The following is a 16,513-nucleotide window of genomic DNA, read 5'->3' on the forward strand; positions in this document are numbered from 1 at the left end:
TGATTTCCACTTTGATTTCTTAAGTGATCTTTTGGTTATTTAGTAACACATTGTTTAGCCTCCACATGTTTGTGTTTTTTACATTTTTTTCCCTGTAATTTATTTCTAATCTCATAGAGTTGTGGTTGGAAAAGATGCTTGATATGATTTCAGTTTTCTTAAATTTACTGAGGCTTGATTTGTGACCCAAGATGTGATCTGTCCTGGAGAATGTTCTGTGTACACTTGAGAAGAACGTGTAATCTGTTTTCAGATGGAATGTCCTATAAATATCAATTAAATCTATCTGGTCTGTTGTGTCATTTAAAGCTTGTGTTTCCTTATTAATTTTCTGTTTGGATGATCTGTCCATTGGTGTAAGTGAGGTGTTAAAAGTCCCCCACTATTAATGTGTTACTGTCGACGTTCTCTTTTACAGCTGTTAGCAGTTGCCTTATATATTGAGGTGCTCCTATGTTGGGTGCATATATATTTATAATTGTTCTATCTTCTTCTTGGATTGATGCCTTGATCATTATGTAGTGTCCTTCCTTGTCTCTTGTAACATTCTTTATTTTAAAGTCTATTTTATCTGATATGAGTATTGCTACTCCAGCTTTCTTTTGATTTCCATTTGCATGGAATATCTTTTTCCATCCCCTCACTTTCAGTCTGTATGTGGCCCTGGGTCTGAAGTGGGTCTCTCTTTTTCTTTTTTCCTGTGTTGTACAATATATCCTTGTATCTTATTTATTTATTTATTTTTAAACAGCAGGTTCTTATTAGTCATCGGTTTTATACACATCAGTGTATACATGTCAATCCCAATCGCCCAATTCATCACACCATCACCACCACCACCCCACGGCTTTCCCGCCTTGGTGTCCATACGTTTGTTCTCTACATCTGTGTCTCAAGTTCTGCCCTGCAAACCGGTTCATCTGTACCATTTTTCTAGGTTCCACATATATGCGTTAATATACGGTATTTGTTTTTCTCTTTCTGACTTACTTCACTCTGTATGACAGTCTCTAGATCCATCCACATCTCCACAAATGACCCAATTTCATTCCTTTTTATGGCTGAGTAATATTCCATTGTATATATGTACCACATCTTCTTTATCCATTCGTCTGTCGATGGGCATTTAGGTTGCTTCCATGTCCTGGCTATTGTAAATAGTGCTGCAATGAACATTTGGGTGCATGTGTCTTTTTGAATTGTAGTTTTCTCTGAGTATATGCCCAGTAGTGGTCTTGCTGGATCATATGGTACTTCTATTTTTAGTTTTTTAAGGAACCTCCTTACTGTTCTCCATAGTGGCTGTATCAGTTTACATTCCCACCAACAGTGCAAGAGGGTTCCCTTTTCTCCACACCCTCTCCAGCATTTGTTGTTTGTAGATTTTCTGATGAAGCCCATTCTAACTGGTGTGAGGTGATACCTCATTGTAGTTTTGGGTTGCATTTCTCTAATAATTAGTGATGTTGAGCAGCTTTTCATGTGCTTCTTCGCCATCTGTATGTCTTCTTTGGAGAAATGTCTATTTAGGTCTTCTGCCCATTCTTGGATTGGGTTGTTTGTTTTTTTAATATTGAGCTGCATGAGCTGTTTATGTATTTGAGAGATTAATCCTTTGTCCGTTGATTCGTTTGCAAATATTTTCTCCCATTCTGAGGGTTGTCTTTTCGTCTTGTTTATGGTTTCCTTTGCTGTGCAAAAGCTTTTAAGTTTCATTAGGTCCCATTTGTTTACTTTTGGTTTTATGTCCATTACTCTAGGAGGTGGATCAAAAAAGATCTTGCTGTGATTTATGTCAGAGTGTTCTTCCTATGTTTTCCTCTAAGAGTTTTATAGTGTCTCGTCTTACATTGAGCTCTCTAATCCATTTTGAGTTTATTTTTGTGTATGGTGTTAGGGAGTGTTCTAATTTCATTCTTTTACATGTAGTTGTCCAGTTTTCCCAGCACCACTTACTGAAGAGACTGTCTTTTCTTCATTGTATACCCTTACCTCCTTTGTCATAGATTAGTTGACCATAGGTGCGTGGGTTTATCTCTGGGCTTTCTATCTTGTTCCATTGATCTATGTTTCTGTTTTTGTGCCAGTACCATATTGTCTTGATTACTGTAGCTTTGTAGTATAGTCTGAAGTCAGGGAGTCTGATTCCTCCAGCTCCATTTTTTTGCCTCAAGACTGCTTTGGCTATTCGGGGTCTTTTGTGTCTCCATACAAATTTTAAGATGATTTGTTCTAGCTCCGTAAAAAATGCCATTGGTAATTTGATAGGGATTGCATTGAATCTGTAGATTGCTTTGGGTAGTATACTCATTTTCACAATATTGATTCTTCCAATCCAAGAACATGGACTATCTCTCCATCTGTTGGTATCATCTCTAATTTCTTTCATCAGTGTCTTATAGTTTTCTGCATACAGGTCTTTTGTCTCCCTAGGTAGGTTTATTCCTAGGTATTTTCTTCTTTTTGTTGCAGTGGTAAATGGGAGTGTTTCCTTAATTTCTCTTTTAGATTTTTCATCATTAGTGTATAGGAATGAAAGAGATTTCTGTGCATTAATTTTGTATCCTGCAGCTTTACCAAATTCATTGATTAGCTCTAGTAGTTTTCTGGTGGCATTTTTAGGATTCTGTATGTATAGTATCATGTCATCTGCAAACAGTGACAGTTTTACTTCTTGTTTTCCAATTTGTATTCCTTTTATTTCTTTTTCTTCTCTGATTGCCGAGGCTTGGACCTCCAAAACTGTGTTGAATAATAGTGGTGAGAGTGGACATCCTTGTCTTGTTCCTGATCTTAGAGGAAATGCTTTCAGTTTTTCACCATTGAGAATGATGTTTGCTGTGGGTTTGTCATATATGGCCTTTATTATGTTGAGGTAGTTTCCCTGTATGCCCACCTTCTGGAGTGTTTTTATTATAAATGGGTGTTGAATTTTGTCAGAAGCTTTTTCTGCATCTATTGAGATGATCATATGGTTTTTATTCTTCAGTTTGTTAATATGGTGTATCACATTGATTGATTTGCATATACTGAAGAATCTTTGCATCCCTGGGATAAATCCCACTTGATCATGATGTATTATCCTTTTAATGTGCTGTTGGATTCTGTTTGCTAGGATTTTGTTGAGGATTTTTGCATCTATATTCATTAGTGATATTGGTTTGTAATTTTCTTTTTTTGTGCTGTCTTTGTCTGGTTTTGGTATCAGGGTGATGGTGGCCTCATAGAATGAGTTTGGGAGTGTTCCTTCCTCTGCAATTTTTTGGAAGAGTTTGAGAAGAGTGGGTGTTAGCTCTTCTCTAAATGTTTGATAGAATTCACCTGTGAAGCCATCTGGTCCTGGACTTTTGTTTGTTGGAAGATTTTTAATCACAGTTTCAATTTCATTACTTGTGATTGGTCTGTTCATATTTTCTGTTTCTTCCTGGTTCAGTCTTGGAAGGTTATACCTTTCTAAGAATTTGTCCATTTCTTCCAGGTTGTCCATTTTATTGGCATAGAGTTGCTTGTAGTAGTCTCTTAGGATACTTTGTATTTCTACGGTGTCTGTTGTAACTTCTCCTCTTTCATTTCTAATTTTATTGATTTGAGTCCTCTCCTGCTGTTTCTTTTTTTTTTTTTTTAATGAGGATCTTGAATCAGATGCGTATGTTTGATTGATTGATTGATTGATCGATTTTGGCTGTGTTGGGTCTTCGTTTCTGTGCGAGGGCTTTCTCCAGTTGTGGCAAGCGGGGGCCACTCTTCATCGCGATGCGCGGGCCTCTCACCGTCGCGGCCTCTCTCGTTGCGGAGCACAGGCTCCAGACGCGCAGGCTCAGCAGTTGTGGCTCACGGGCCCAGCCGCTCTGCGGCATGTGGGATCTTCCCAGGCCAGGGCTCGAACCCGTGTCCCCTGCATTAGCAGGCAGATTCTCAACCACTGCGCCACCAGGGAAGCCCTCCTGCTGTTTCTTGATGAGTCTGGCTAATGGTTTATCAATTTTGTTTATCTTCTCAAAGAACCAGCTTTAAGTTTTATTGATCTTTGCTATTGTTTTCTTTGTTTCTATTTAATTTATTTCTGCTCTGATCTTTATGATTCCTTTCCTTCTGCTAACTTTGGGTTTTGTTTGTTCTTCTTTCTCTAGTTCCTTTAGGTGTAAGGTTAGATTATCTATTTGAGATTTTTCTTGTTTATTGAGGTAGGCTTGTATAGCTATAAACTTCCCTCTTAGAACTGCTTTTGCTGCATCCCATAGGTTTTGGATCGTCGTGTTTTTGTTGTCATTTGTCTCTAGGTATTTTTTGATTTCCACTTTGATTTCTTCAGTGATCTCTTGGTTATTTAGTAATGTAGTGTTTAGCCTCCATGTGTTTGTGTTTTTTACTTTTTTTCCCCTGTAATTCATTTCTAATCTCATAGTGTTGTGGTCAGAAAAGATGCTTGATATGATTTCAGTTTTCTTAAATTTACTGAGGCTTGATTTGTGACCCAAGATGTGATCTGTCCTGGAGAATGTTCTGTGTACACTTGAGAAGAACGTGTAATCTGTTTTCAGATGGAATGTCCTATAAATATCAATTAAATCTATCTGGTCTGTTGTGTCATTTAAAGCTTGTGTTTCCTTATTAATTTTCTGTTTGGATGATCTGTCCATTGGTGTAAGTGAGGTGTTAAAAGTCCCCCACTATTATTGTCTTACTGTCGACGTTCTGTTTTACAGCTGTTAGCAGTTGCCTTATATATTGAGGTGCTCCTATGTTGGGTGCATATATATTTATAATTGTTCTATCTTCTTCTTGGATTGATGCCTTGATCATTATGTAGTGTCCTTCCTTTTCTCTTGTAACATTCTTTATTTTAAAGTCTATTTTATCTTATATGAGTATTGCTACTCCAGCTTTCTTTTGATTTCCATTTGCATGGAGTATCTTTTTCCATCCCCTCACTTTCAGTCTGTATGTGTTCGTAGGTCTGAAGTGGGTCTCTTGTAGACAACATGTATATGGGTCTTGTTTTTGTATCCATTCAGCAAGCCTGTGTCTTTTGGTTGGAGCATTTAATCCATTCACATTTAAGGTAATTATCGATATATATGTTCCTATGACCATTTTCTTAATTGTTATGGGTTTGTTTTTGTAGGTCCTTTTCTTCTCTTGTGTTTCCCACTTAGAGAAGTTCCTTTAGCATTTGTTGTAGAGCTGGTTTGGTGGTACTGAATTCTCTTAGCTTTTGCTTGTCTGTAAAGCTTTTGATTTCTCCATTGAATCTGAATGAGATCCTTGCCAGGTAGAGTAATCTTGGTTGTAGGTTCTTCCCTTTCATCACTTTAAGTATATCATGCCACTCCCTTCTGGCTTGTAGAGTTTCTGCTGAGAAATCAGCTGTTAACCTTATTGGAGTTCCCTTGTATGTTATTTGTCGTTTTTCCCTTTCTGCTTTCAATAATTTTTCTTTGTCTTTAATTTTTGCCAATTTGATTACTATGTGTCTCAGCGTGTTTCTCCTTGGGTTTATTCTGTATGGGACTCGCTGCGCTTCCTGGACTTGGGTGGCTATTTCCTTTCCCATGTTAGGAAAGTTTTCGACTGTAATCTCTTCACATATTTTCTTGGGTCATTTCTCTCTCTTCTTCTTCTGGGACCCCTATAATGTGAATGTTGGTGTGTTTAATGTTGTCCCAGAGGTCTCTTAGGCTGTCTTCATTTCTTTTTCATTCTTTTTTCTTTATTCTGTTCTGTGGCAGTGAATTCCACCATTCTGTCTTCTAGGTCACTTATCCGTTCTTCTGCCTCCATTATTCTGCTATTGATTCTTTCTAGTGTATTTTTCATTTCAGTTATTGTATTGTTCATCTCTGTTTGTTTGTTCTTTAATTCTTCTAGGTCTTTGTTAAACATTTCTTGCATCTTCTCAATCTTTGCCTCCATTCTTTTTCCGAGGTCCCAGATCATCTTCACTATCATTATTCTGAATTCATTTTGTGGAAGTTTGTCTATCTCCATTTAGTTGTTTTTCTGGGGTTTTATCTTGTTCCTTCATCTGGTACATAGTCCTCTGCCTTTTCATTTTGTCTGTCTTTCTGTGAATGTGGTTTTCGTTCCACAGGCTGCAGGACTCTAGTTCTTCTTGCTTCTCGGGCTTGCCTTTTAACGAAACCAACTGCAGTGTATTTCTCAGGAAAGAATCACAATGCAAAATAAATATAAATTGGAGCTGGTGAATAAAGCTTTGTTAATCATGGGGAAGAGCATTACTATGTTTTGTCAAGTAATTTTAACAGCTGTATTCTGTGCTTATATGGAATATTTTTTTTGTCTCCATATTATATGGCCTCAGATATTTGTATTTAGAGTTACTCATATTCATTATGAATTTATTTTCTTCCTTAGGTTTCTTTAAGTTTGATTTTCACCCCCCCTCCACCCCTCAGGTTTTTAGTGTATGCAAGTAGGTTTTTCAGTTTGCATACCCATACTGCCTCACCATCAACAGTGGTCTTGGGATCAGATTAACAATTGGACTCATGCGACAAGATAGGCTTCACTCAGCACTAAGCTTATTTATCATTAAACAAGGATACAGGACGGGAAACAGCACAGCTTGAACAGCAGCATCATAGTAGAGAACTCATGAGTTCTAGGTAGAGCTTGCATATATCCCAGGCATCTCAGCTTAATAGGTTCGTGGTCCTGAGGAGCATGACTGGGTGAGGAAGACTACCTAATAAGTTCATTGAAGCTATTACCTCTGGAGTTCCTTCAGCTTTTATACCTTGTTCCCATTCTCCAGTGCAGCAGCATCTCATCGGTATTAGAGAAACAATCTTAACAGTGAACCACAGACCCTTGGGCAAGTACACAGTAACTCCAGCCAGATTCTCATTAATCTCTGTAACTCAGTACACTCCTATAAATTCTGAGTTAAGAGTTTCAAGAGGGACTTCCCTGGTGGTGCAGTGGTTAAGAATCCTCCTGCCAATGCAAGGGAGGGACACTGTTTCAATCCCTGGTCCGGGAAGAGTCCACACACTGTGGAGCTTAGAACTAAGCCTGTGCGCCACAACTACTGAGCCCGTGTGCCACAACTGCTGAAGCCTGCACGCCTAGAGCCTGTGCTCCGCAACAAGAGAAGCCACCACAATGAGAAGCCTGTGCACCACAGTGAAGAGTTAGCCCCCACTCACCACAACTAGAGAAGACCCCAATGCAGCCATAAATAAATAAATAAGTTTCAAGAATAATTTGGCCAAGTGCCAACCAAGTGCCAAATCCTCAGGTGTTCTGAAGCTAACAGAAAGGTTACAAACCAGCTGTTAACCCTTTCAATTAATGTCTGTAAACAGCCAACAGTCAGTCCAGAGATACTTTCTTTGTCCTCTTTGATTTTTTTTAAATTATGGAAAATACTAACATATACAAAAGTGATTGAAATTGTATAACAGATCACCCATGTTCATTACCCATCTTTACCAATTAATTTATGGCTAATCTCATGTTACCTATCCTTAGACAGTTCTCCATTTCCTGTTTGAAGCAAATTCTAGGCATAACATTTTATTGATAAATATTTCACTGTTTCTAAAGGTGACTCTTCTGAAAAAAATAACCATACCATAATCATATGCAGACATATACACACATACGTTCCTAAATGTCAGAAATCCTTACAGTGTTCAAATTTCTAATTATTTAGTTAATGTTTATTTTTTGATGTTTGAATTTGAATCCAAATCAGGTTCAAACATTTGGGTTGGTGTTGTAAATTTTTTTTGTTTTTAATAGATTATCCCACCATTTCTTTTTATGTTTCTTGAGATTTATTTGTTGAACAAGCTAGGTCATTTGTCCTGTAGTGTTTCTTTCCCATTATTGCACACACTGAACTTTACAGATTGCATCCCTGTGTTACGTAATGTGTTCTTTCTGTGCTTCTATTTCATATAACTTTGTAGTTAGATCTAGAAAATTGATCAGATGTAGTTTTGATTTTTTTAAATTCTATTTGATGGGAGCAAGAGTCACTTAGGACAGGTTGTCTCTGTGCTCTGCAGTGGCCATTGGTGGTCAGTGCCTCCTTAGGAGTTGTAAAATGGTGATATTCTAACTCTGTAATTCCTTATTCATTTATTCTTGGAGTACTTTTGATAAAGAGCATCTTCCCTTCATCTACTATTTGATTAGCCAGTGGTACAGTTCATATATGATAAGGATAAATGCTTTATATTTTATTTACCTATATCATTATGAACTGATGGATTCTAATATATTTTGTGTTCCACTGTATTGTAGTTATCCATATATCAATATTGTCCCAGCTTTAGCCTGAATTCACGTACTTCGTTTTAATTAAGGCATAATGGACTTAAAATATTCTATTGATTTCAGGTATACAACAGTGATTTGATATTTTTATACATTACAAAATGATCACCATAATAAGTCTAGTTACTCTCTGTCACCATACAGAGATACTACAATATTATTGACTATATTCCGTGTGCTCTACACTACATCCCCATGACTTATTTTATAACTGGAAGTTTGTACCTCAATCCCATAAACCTACTTTCCCATCCCCTTAATCACCTTCTCCTCTGGCAACCACTAGTTTCTTCACTGTATCTATGAGTCTGTTTCTGTTTTGTTATGTATGTTCATTTGTTTTGTTCTTTAGATTCCACATATAATTGAAATCACACAGTATTTGCCTTTTTCTGTCTGACTTATTTCACTTAGCATAATACCCTCTAGATCCATCCATGTTGTCACAAGGGGTGGGAGGTTCTTCCTTTTTTATGGCTAAGTAATATTCCATTGCGTGTGTGTGTGCATGTGCGTGCGCACACGTGTGTGCGAGCTACATCTTCTTTATCCATTCACGTATCGATGGACACTTAGGTTGCTCCCATATCTTGGCTATTGTAAATAATGCTGCAGTGAAGGTTGAGTTGCATATATCTTAAAGAATTAGTGTTTTCGTTTTCTTTGGATAAATACCCAGAAATAGAATTGCTGGGTCATATGGCACTGCTATTTTAACTTTTTGAGGATCCTCCATGCTACTTCCCATACTGGCTATACCAATTTACATTCCCACAAACAGTGCACAAGGGGTCCCTTTTCTCCACATCTTCACCAGTGCTTGTTATGTGTTGTCTTTTTTGATAATAGCCATTCTGACAGGTGTGAGGTGCTATCTCATTATTTTGATTTGCATTTCTCTGATGATTAGTGATGTTGAGCATCTTTTCATGTGCCTGTTGGCATCTGTATGTCTTTGGGAAAATGTCTATTCAGGTCCTCTGCCCATTTTTTAATCAGATTGTTGAATTCACTTCTTTAAGTCCACCATGGTTTGAATTAGAATACTGTTAGGTGGGCGAAGCTCTGTCCAGTCTGTCATATCTTTCTCCATTTCCTGGTTAACCTCACTTATCTGTGTTAGTTTCCTCATCCTTAAAGCATTTGAGTTTTGAGACCCCTTTTAAAATTAAACTTCCTTAACCCAAAATAAAATTTAAATTTGAAATTACTTTTTGTAGAGACCCCAAAACAGTTATTAATCATTGGCAAATGACTACCACTACCCCCTGTTGTAAGTCTGCTCTTCAACTGAAGCTAAATTTCTTAATCATTAGAGGAATACTCAGGCATTGAATAAGCCCATGCCAGTAGAATCGTGTTTCTTATCTTTCCACATTCATGCATAATATTTTTTCTATTACTTCTCTCCTACAGTTGTACTTCCAATATTGATAATAAGAGAAAAAGTTGAAAACTACAAAAAGATTAGAATCTGGGATTCTTGAATGTTATTTCTGTGCCTTTAAAAAAGTATGTTATTCATATGATTCCTAAAATTAACTTAGTTTAATGTTTTAGATTTACCTATTACTTTTCCAGAATTCTTTAGATATAAATGTAACTGACCCATGAATCTGGAGATCTGGATTCTAATCTTGAGTCTTAACTCCTTTCCTGTACCCCTCAGTTCAAATAGCTGGATGAGCTAAGTGTTAAATACTGGACTTTGAGAATCTGCAAAAAAATCTAAACTTCCACTTAAAAAGTTTGTCTAAAAGTGTTGACCAAACCGTTTTGCTTTTTATTAAAGCTAGGAAAGAAGACAAGAAAAGGCATAAATCATCATCCTCCTCCTCATCATCATCCAGTGACTCAGATAGTTCAAGCGATTCTCAGTCCTCTTCTGATTCTTCTGATTCTGAAAGTGCTTCTGAAGAGAAATCAAAAAAAAGAAAGAAGAAACATAGGAAAAATTCTCGTAAACACAAGAAAGAAAAGAAGAAGCGAAAGAAAAGCAAGAAAAGGTCTTAATTTACTTTTACAGTACTGACTTTGTATTCTAATTCCCTTCTGTTTATATATAAATCTATTGTGATTTTGGATCAATTATATGGAACATGAAAATAGTGAGAAATGTTTCATAGCATGAAGTATAAGACCATTTTGATATTCTACAGTCTATAGATTAAATTTGGGTACATTCATTTTAATTTTCAACAAAACCATTCAGTTCATTTTGTCTGAACTCAATGACCTTTTGGTTATATAGGTTTGTATTTTATGGGAGGAATATAAGATTAGTGAGAATTATAGGAAACCAATGATTGTTTTCTTTATTTTCTGTAGCAGTCTCTCGCTTTTTTGTTCTTTATTTTTTTTTCCTCCTATGATAGCATAGGGTAGAAAGCAGATAATGTCAGCATATTTCTTTTCTTTTCTGTTTTGTCTGAAATAATCTATGGTTGTACTAAAACTCATCTTTATAAGCCTGTTGCCTCTAAAGCAGTTTCTTTACCTATATTTTCAAGTATTTTAAATTTATCAGAGGGCATTGCACATGAAGTATCATAGTTTGGTTCCATTTTATTGGAAAATATTTTTTGAGAATGTGATAACAGAAACATTTGGTTTTGGTTTTTGGTTGGTTTGTCAGAGGAATGAGTATTTTCCCCATGTAATTGCATATTTGGTCAGAGATGGGGGACAGAATGATGTATATATTGTACATATTACAAAGGAAAGAAATACCAACAATTGGAAAATCGGGGTAGGTACATAATAACCAAGTGGAATTTGTTTTGTATGTTTCTATTAAAGCGCATCTAGTGAAAGTGAGGCTGAAAATCTTGAAGCACAACCCCAGTCTACTGTTCGTCCAGAAGAAATCCCTCCAGTACCTGAAAATAGATTCCTAATGAGAAAAAGTCCTCCTAAAGCTGATGAAAAAGAAAGGAAGAACAGGGAGAGAGAGAGAGAGTGGTATGTGAATATGTTTACTTTATAAACTGCCCTACACTCTCTACCACAGAACCTTTCTTTTTTAAAAAACCGTATTTGCTTATTTTAGATAAGATTTAATTGGTGACCTTGTCCCAAGATTGAAATTTCTTAATAGGATAATGTTAGCAAAGCTCCTTTTTGCTAACCACATAGCTGAAAAGATAAATTGACTTAATTCAGACAGATTTTTGAATAAAAGTTACATTAATTTAAAAAAAAAACAAGCACTGCAAATGGCAAAAAGATACATTAAGTGTCATTCCAAACAAATTCCATTTAAAACAAGTGTTTTACTCTGTTATTTGTATACATTAAACTTTTAAGCAAGTAAGAACCTTTATTTTTCAGTTTGTCTGATGGGGGAAAATGCTGTTTTTCTTGCCTGGTTTACAATATTGTTGTATTGAAAATTGATAGCATATTCAAGTACTTTGAAAATTTTTCTACATAAGTTCACATTATTAGTATTAGAAGTTGTTAGTTCTTTATGAATCATTTTAATAATTATGTCCAAAGATAGAAAAAAAGATGGGTATCTCTTATTTATAATTGGAAATAACGTATTTAAAAGTAATAAAATTCTGAGCATTCCCCCTATACTTTCATAATATAGTAAACATATAAAAATAAGTCTTGGTTACTTGAATTGGGATAATTTTGATGGATTGGATTGAGTTTACTCAGTTAATAGGAAATTGTGTTTCTAAGAAAGTAAATATTAAGGAGAAGATATTTGAACTACTTTAGAATGCATTTTTCAAATATAACTTACACAGATATTGTTAGTGCTAATTAAATATTAACTCATTATTATTTGAAAATAAATAGTTTCCCTTTCTGGTATAAAGCATGATATTAAACATTTTGCTAATTCAGACCATCTTGTCTCTGTTTAATTCACATTAATTACATTTCTCTATAGTTTTATTACCAGTGAACAACTGCTTATAGGATAGTAAGATACTTTAGAATCAGATAGCTTTAAAATTGTTCTCTCAACAGCATATAGCCTACTCTGAGTTCCTTAGCACTATCAAGTTGACTTCATCTTAGTGATGATTATATAACAGTGTTTCTCAACAGGACACAGTTGGCATTTGGGAACAGGATAGTTCTTCATCTTCACACATTACAAGATTTTAGCATTCCTGACTTGTCACTCAGTACCAATAGCACCCTCTAGTCATTGACAGTTGTAAAAATGCTCCCATACTTTTCCAGATACCTACTAGGATTGATAATATTCCTGGTTGAGAACCACTGATTATATATGTAAGACTTTAAATTTATTAGTTTAGATCAGTAAAGCTATGTTCTCCAGATTTATTTTTATAAAATAATGTTTTTTAATTTTCCCTTTGCTTCCTTCTAGTAATCTACTTAACTCCCAGCCTGCTTCATACCAGAGGCGACTTTTAGTTACTAGGTCTGGCAGGAAAATTAAAGGAAGAGGACCAAGGGTAGGTGTTTCTTTTCCCAGAAGTCCTAATAGTATTGCATTTATCTTAAATAATCCTGGAGTGTTTCTTAAGTATTGTTTTATACATAAGTAGTTAAAATTTAGAGTAGATAAGGATATTGAATTATATGTTCTCTTTTTATAGTAACATCTTTGTGTTGGTTCTTCCACGTTGAAAATCCATGGGATGTTAATGGATTTTACATGTACATGGCATAAAATGAGACTGAGATCTTTCTTGTATCCCTTTGTTACTTCCTGACTGCTGTGTCCCTATGCTTGTTAAAAATTAACCCTATTCTTTTATTTCATACTCTTTCTCTTCACTGGACTCTCCTCATCAGAATTTAAATATCTTCTTGTTTTTTCAAAACTTTTAACCAACGTGGCTATACTTAGTATATTATTTCTTCACTTCCTACTCGTTCCTTAGCCATTTCAGTTTGTCTTCTGCCATTCTGCTGAAAACAGCACTTGCTTTATGGTCAGTTCCATGTCACAGAATCCATTGGATCCTTTCAGTCTTTGTCTTATTTAATCTCCCTCCTTGTAATACTCTTTCCCCTCTGCTTCCATCATCTTTTCTTCCTGTCTCTGGCCAGTCTATCTTAAATTTCCAATGCTAGTTCATGCTCTTCTACCTGATCTTTAAATATTGTAGTACCTCAGGGTTCTAACTCTTCTCACTCTGCATATGCTTCTTGGGCAATATCATCACTCTCGTAACTTCACTGGGTACCTGTATGCTGATAACTGTCAGTTTTTCATCTGCCTTTCTGGCACCAAAGGCTTATTTGATGACCATTTAGGTGCCTAATGGGCACTTTAAACTCATCATATACCATGGTAAGCATAAACACTTCTTCAGGCCTGACCCTCCTTTAGATTTCTGGTCTCAGTGACAGACACTGCCACCTGTGCAAGTACTTAAACCTGAAGCCCAAGAATCATTTTTGTTTCTCCCCTTTCTTTCCTACCTTATATAACTTATCCATCACCAGATCCTGTCAGTTCAACCTCAACCTCCCAAATACTCTGAAATCTGTCTGCTTCTCTCAAGCTCCACTCCTACCATCTTAGTTCAATTCACCATTGTATATTCTCTGAACTATAAATGGCTTCCTAACTATTCTCATGGCAGTTTTCAAACTTTTTTGTCTTCGGACCTCTTTACACTCTTAAAAATGATTGAAGATTCAAAAGAGCTTTTGTTGATGTGGGATATAGCTATCGATATTTACTGTTTTAGAACTTAAACCCAAGAAATATTTAAAACAAGAACATATAAACACACATTTCATTAGCAATGAAAGCAAAGAATCAAACCATATTATGCCTCATTGATTTCCTACCTGAAAATTGGGAAATTTAGTTATTTTAAAAGGCATGGAAAAATCAGACATTTTTTTGAACCTAGAAATATGTACACTTTAGCAATTGTTGTAATGCTTTTATATTTTTATATATTAATTTTTTCCCCTCTTTTTTTAAAGCGTTATCGAACTCCTTCTAGATCCAGATCAAGGGATCGTTTCAGACGTAGTGAGACTCCTCCACATTGGAGGCAGGAGATGCAGAGAGCTCAAAGAATGAGGGTATCAAGTGGTGAAAGATGGATCAAAGGGGATAAGTAAGATTTAACTCTTATTTCAAATGTAGTAACAAGTATTTTTTTTAACTATTTAAAATTATTTCAGTTAAAGCCATTTCAATTGTTTCTGAATGTCTTAAGGAAAATAGAATATCATTTCATGCAATAATGGACACCATTGTTTTCCTAATAAAGTTTCCCCAAAACTTTTTTTCCTCATTTTTTAGGAGTGAGTTAAATGAAATAAAAGAAAATCAAAGAAGCCCAGTTAGAGTAAAAGAGAAAAAAATAACTGATCATAGGCATGTTTCTGAGAGTCCAAACAGAAAAAGTGAAAAGGAAAAGAAAGTTAAAGACCATAAATCTGACAGCAAAGAGAGAGACATCAGAAGAAATTCAGAAAAAGATGATAAATATAAAAACAAGGTAAAGAAAAGGGCCAAATCGAAAAGTAGGAGTAAGAGCAAAGAGAAATCAAAGAGTAAGGAAAGAGATACAAAGCATAATAGACATGAAGAAAAGAGGATGAGATCAAGGAGTAAAGAACGGGATCATGAGAATGTTAAAGAAAAAGAAAAGTCTGATTCTAAAGGAAAAGATCAGGAAAGGAGTAGAAGTAAAGAGAAGTCTAAACAGTTAGAATCCAAAAGCAATGAGCATGATCATAATAAAAGTAAGGACAAGGACAGACGTGCACAGTCTAGGAGTAGAGAACGCGATGTAACTAAAAGCAAACACAGTTACAATAGTAGAACAAGGGAACGAAGCAGAAGTAGGGACAGGAGCAGAAGAGTGCGGTCTAGAAGCCATGACCGAGATCGCAGCAGGAGCAAGGAGTATCATAGATACAGAGAACAGGAGTACAGGAGAAGAGGAAGGTCACGGAGCCGAGAGAGAAGAGCAACGCCAGGAAGATCAAGAAGTAAAGATAGGAGGAGAAGGAGGAGAGATTCACGGAGCTCAGAGAGAGAAGAAAGTCAAAGCAGAAACAAAGAAAAATACAGAAACCAAGAAAGTAAAAGTTCACACAGAAAAGAGAATTCTGAGGGTGAGAAGAGAATGTACTCTAGAAATCGTGATCATAGTAGCTCAAATAGTAACAGGGAAAAAAAGGCTGATAGGGATCAAAGTCCGTTCTCAAAAATGAAACAAAGTAGTCAGGACAATGAATTAAAGTTCTCCACTTTGAAAAATAAGGAGGATGAGAAGACCAGATCCTCAGTGGAAAAAGAAAACCAAAAATCAAAGGGTCAAGAAAATGACCACACACATGATAAAAATAAAAAATTTGATCATGAATCAAGCCCTGGAACAGATGAAGACAAAAGTGGATGAGTGAGTTATATAAACTTGTTTCCATTCTGTCTCAAATTTTAGGTTTTAGAGACTTGCTGATGAATCCCCTTTATGTTGTTTTCTTTTCATTGTTTTGGGTTTATGTTTGTCTTTTTTTTTTTTTTTCCCAATGTGGACTTTATTGAGTCAATCTTTTGATAATCTGCAACCTGGATAATTTGTACTGCAAAAGTTTTAATAAACTTGAAATGAGAAAAACACTTTGGTGTAATACTGTGTGCTGTGTTTAACTATTTCATGTATGCATTTTTGTGTTGCAACAATCAGCCAGTAGCAAACATGCTATTCTACACCCTAATTTGTGTGATGGGCCAGTTGGAAACAAACATAACTGATTGTTGGAATACATTGTTAACAAAAGCTTATGTTTCTCATGATTAACCTTAGAGGCCACTAGGTAGAAGAAATCTTGTGTAGATTTTTCTATTGCATTTATAACAGAGGCTTGCAGCAGCAGCTTTTAATTACACAGAAGTGGGACCCTAATAACCTGAGATATTAAGTCATTACTTTTGATTTTATAGTAATTTGCGCTTTAAAATACATAGTTATTTATATTGCACTTCATGTTACTCTTTATAGTTCTGCTGGTAGCTTGTTTCATATTAATATTTTTCCTCTTTAGTTTTGCTTTACTTCACTGTCTATAAATATAGTTTAGTATTTTTTTTCAGTTGATGTACTGATTGGGCTTGGCTTGCTGTTACACAGCATCTGACAAGAACTGTACCTTGAAGATCAGGTTGTAATTCTCAATTCTGTGTTGCTGTTGGTCTGAAGAGATGAAACTGTTGCCTTGGGGGAATGTTTTATTATTA

At 35.6% G+C, this 16,513-nt stretch overlaps 1 protein-coding gene across 8 annotated transcripts in view; it reads left to right on the forward strand.

The window, feature by feature from the left end:
• Nucleotides 1–15,895, forward strand: part of PPIG (peptidylprolyl isomerase G) — a 41,549-nt gene extending 25,654 nt beyond the window's left edge. For all 8 annotated transcript variants that reach the window (XM_007183241.2, XM_057551405.1, XM_007183242.2 and 5 more), the window contains 5 exons: nucleotides 10,100–10,313; nucleotides 11,107–11,268; nucleotides 12,662–12,749; nucleotides 14,242–14,378; nucleotides 14,567–15,895. In XM_007183241.2, the coding sequence (XP_007183303.2) occupies nucleotides 10,100–10,313; nucleotides 11,107–11,268; nucleotides 12,662–12,749; nucleotides 14,242–14,378; nucleotides 14,567–15,674 (1,709 nt within the window). In that variant the 3' untranslated portion in view covers nucleotides 15,675–15,895. The remainder of the gene's footprint in view (nucleotides 1–10,099; nucleotides 10,314–11,106; nucleotides 11,269–12,661; nucleotides 12,750–14,241; nucleotides 14,379–14,566) is intronic.
• The last annotated feature ends 618 nt before the right edge of the window (nucleotides 15,896–16,513 follow it).

This window comes from Balaenoptera acutorostrata, chromosome 8 (genome assembly GCF_949987535.1).
Source record: "Balaenoptera acutorostrata chromosome 8, mBalAcu1.1, whole genome shotgun sequence".
Taxonomy (NCBI): Eukaryota; Metazoa; Chordata; class Mammalia; order Artiodactyla; family Balaenopteridae; genus Balaenoptera; species Balaenoptera acutorostrata.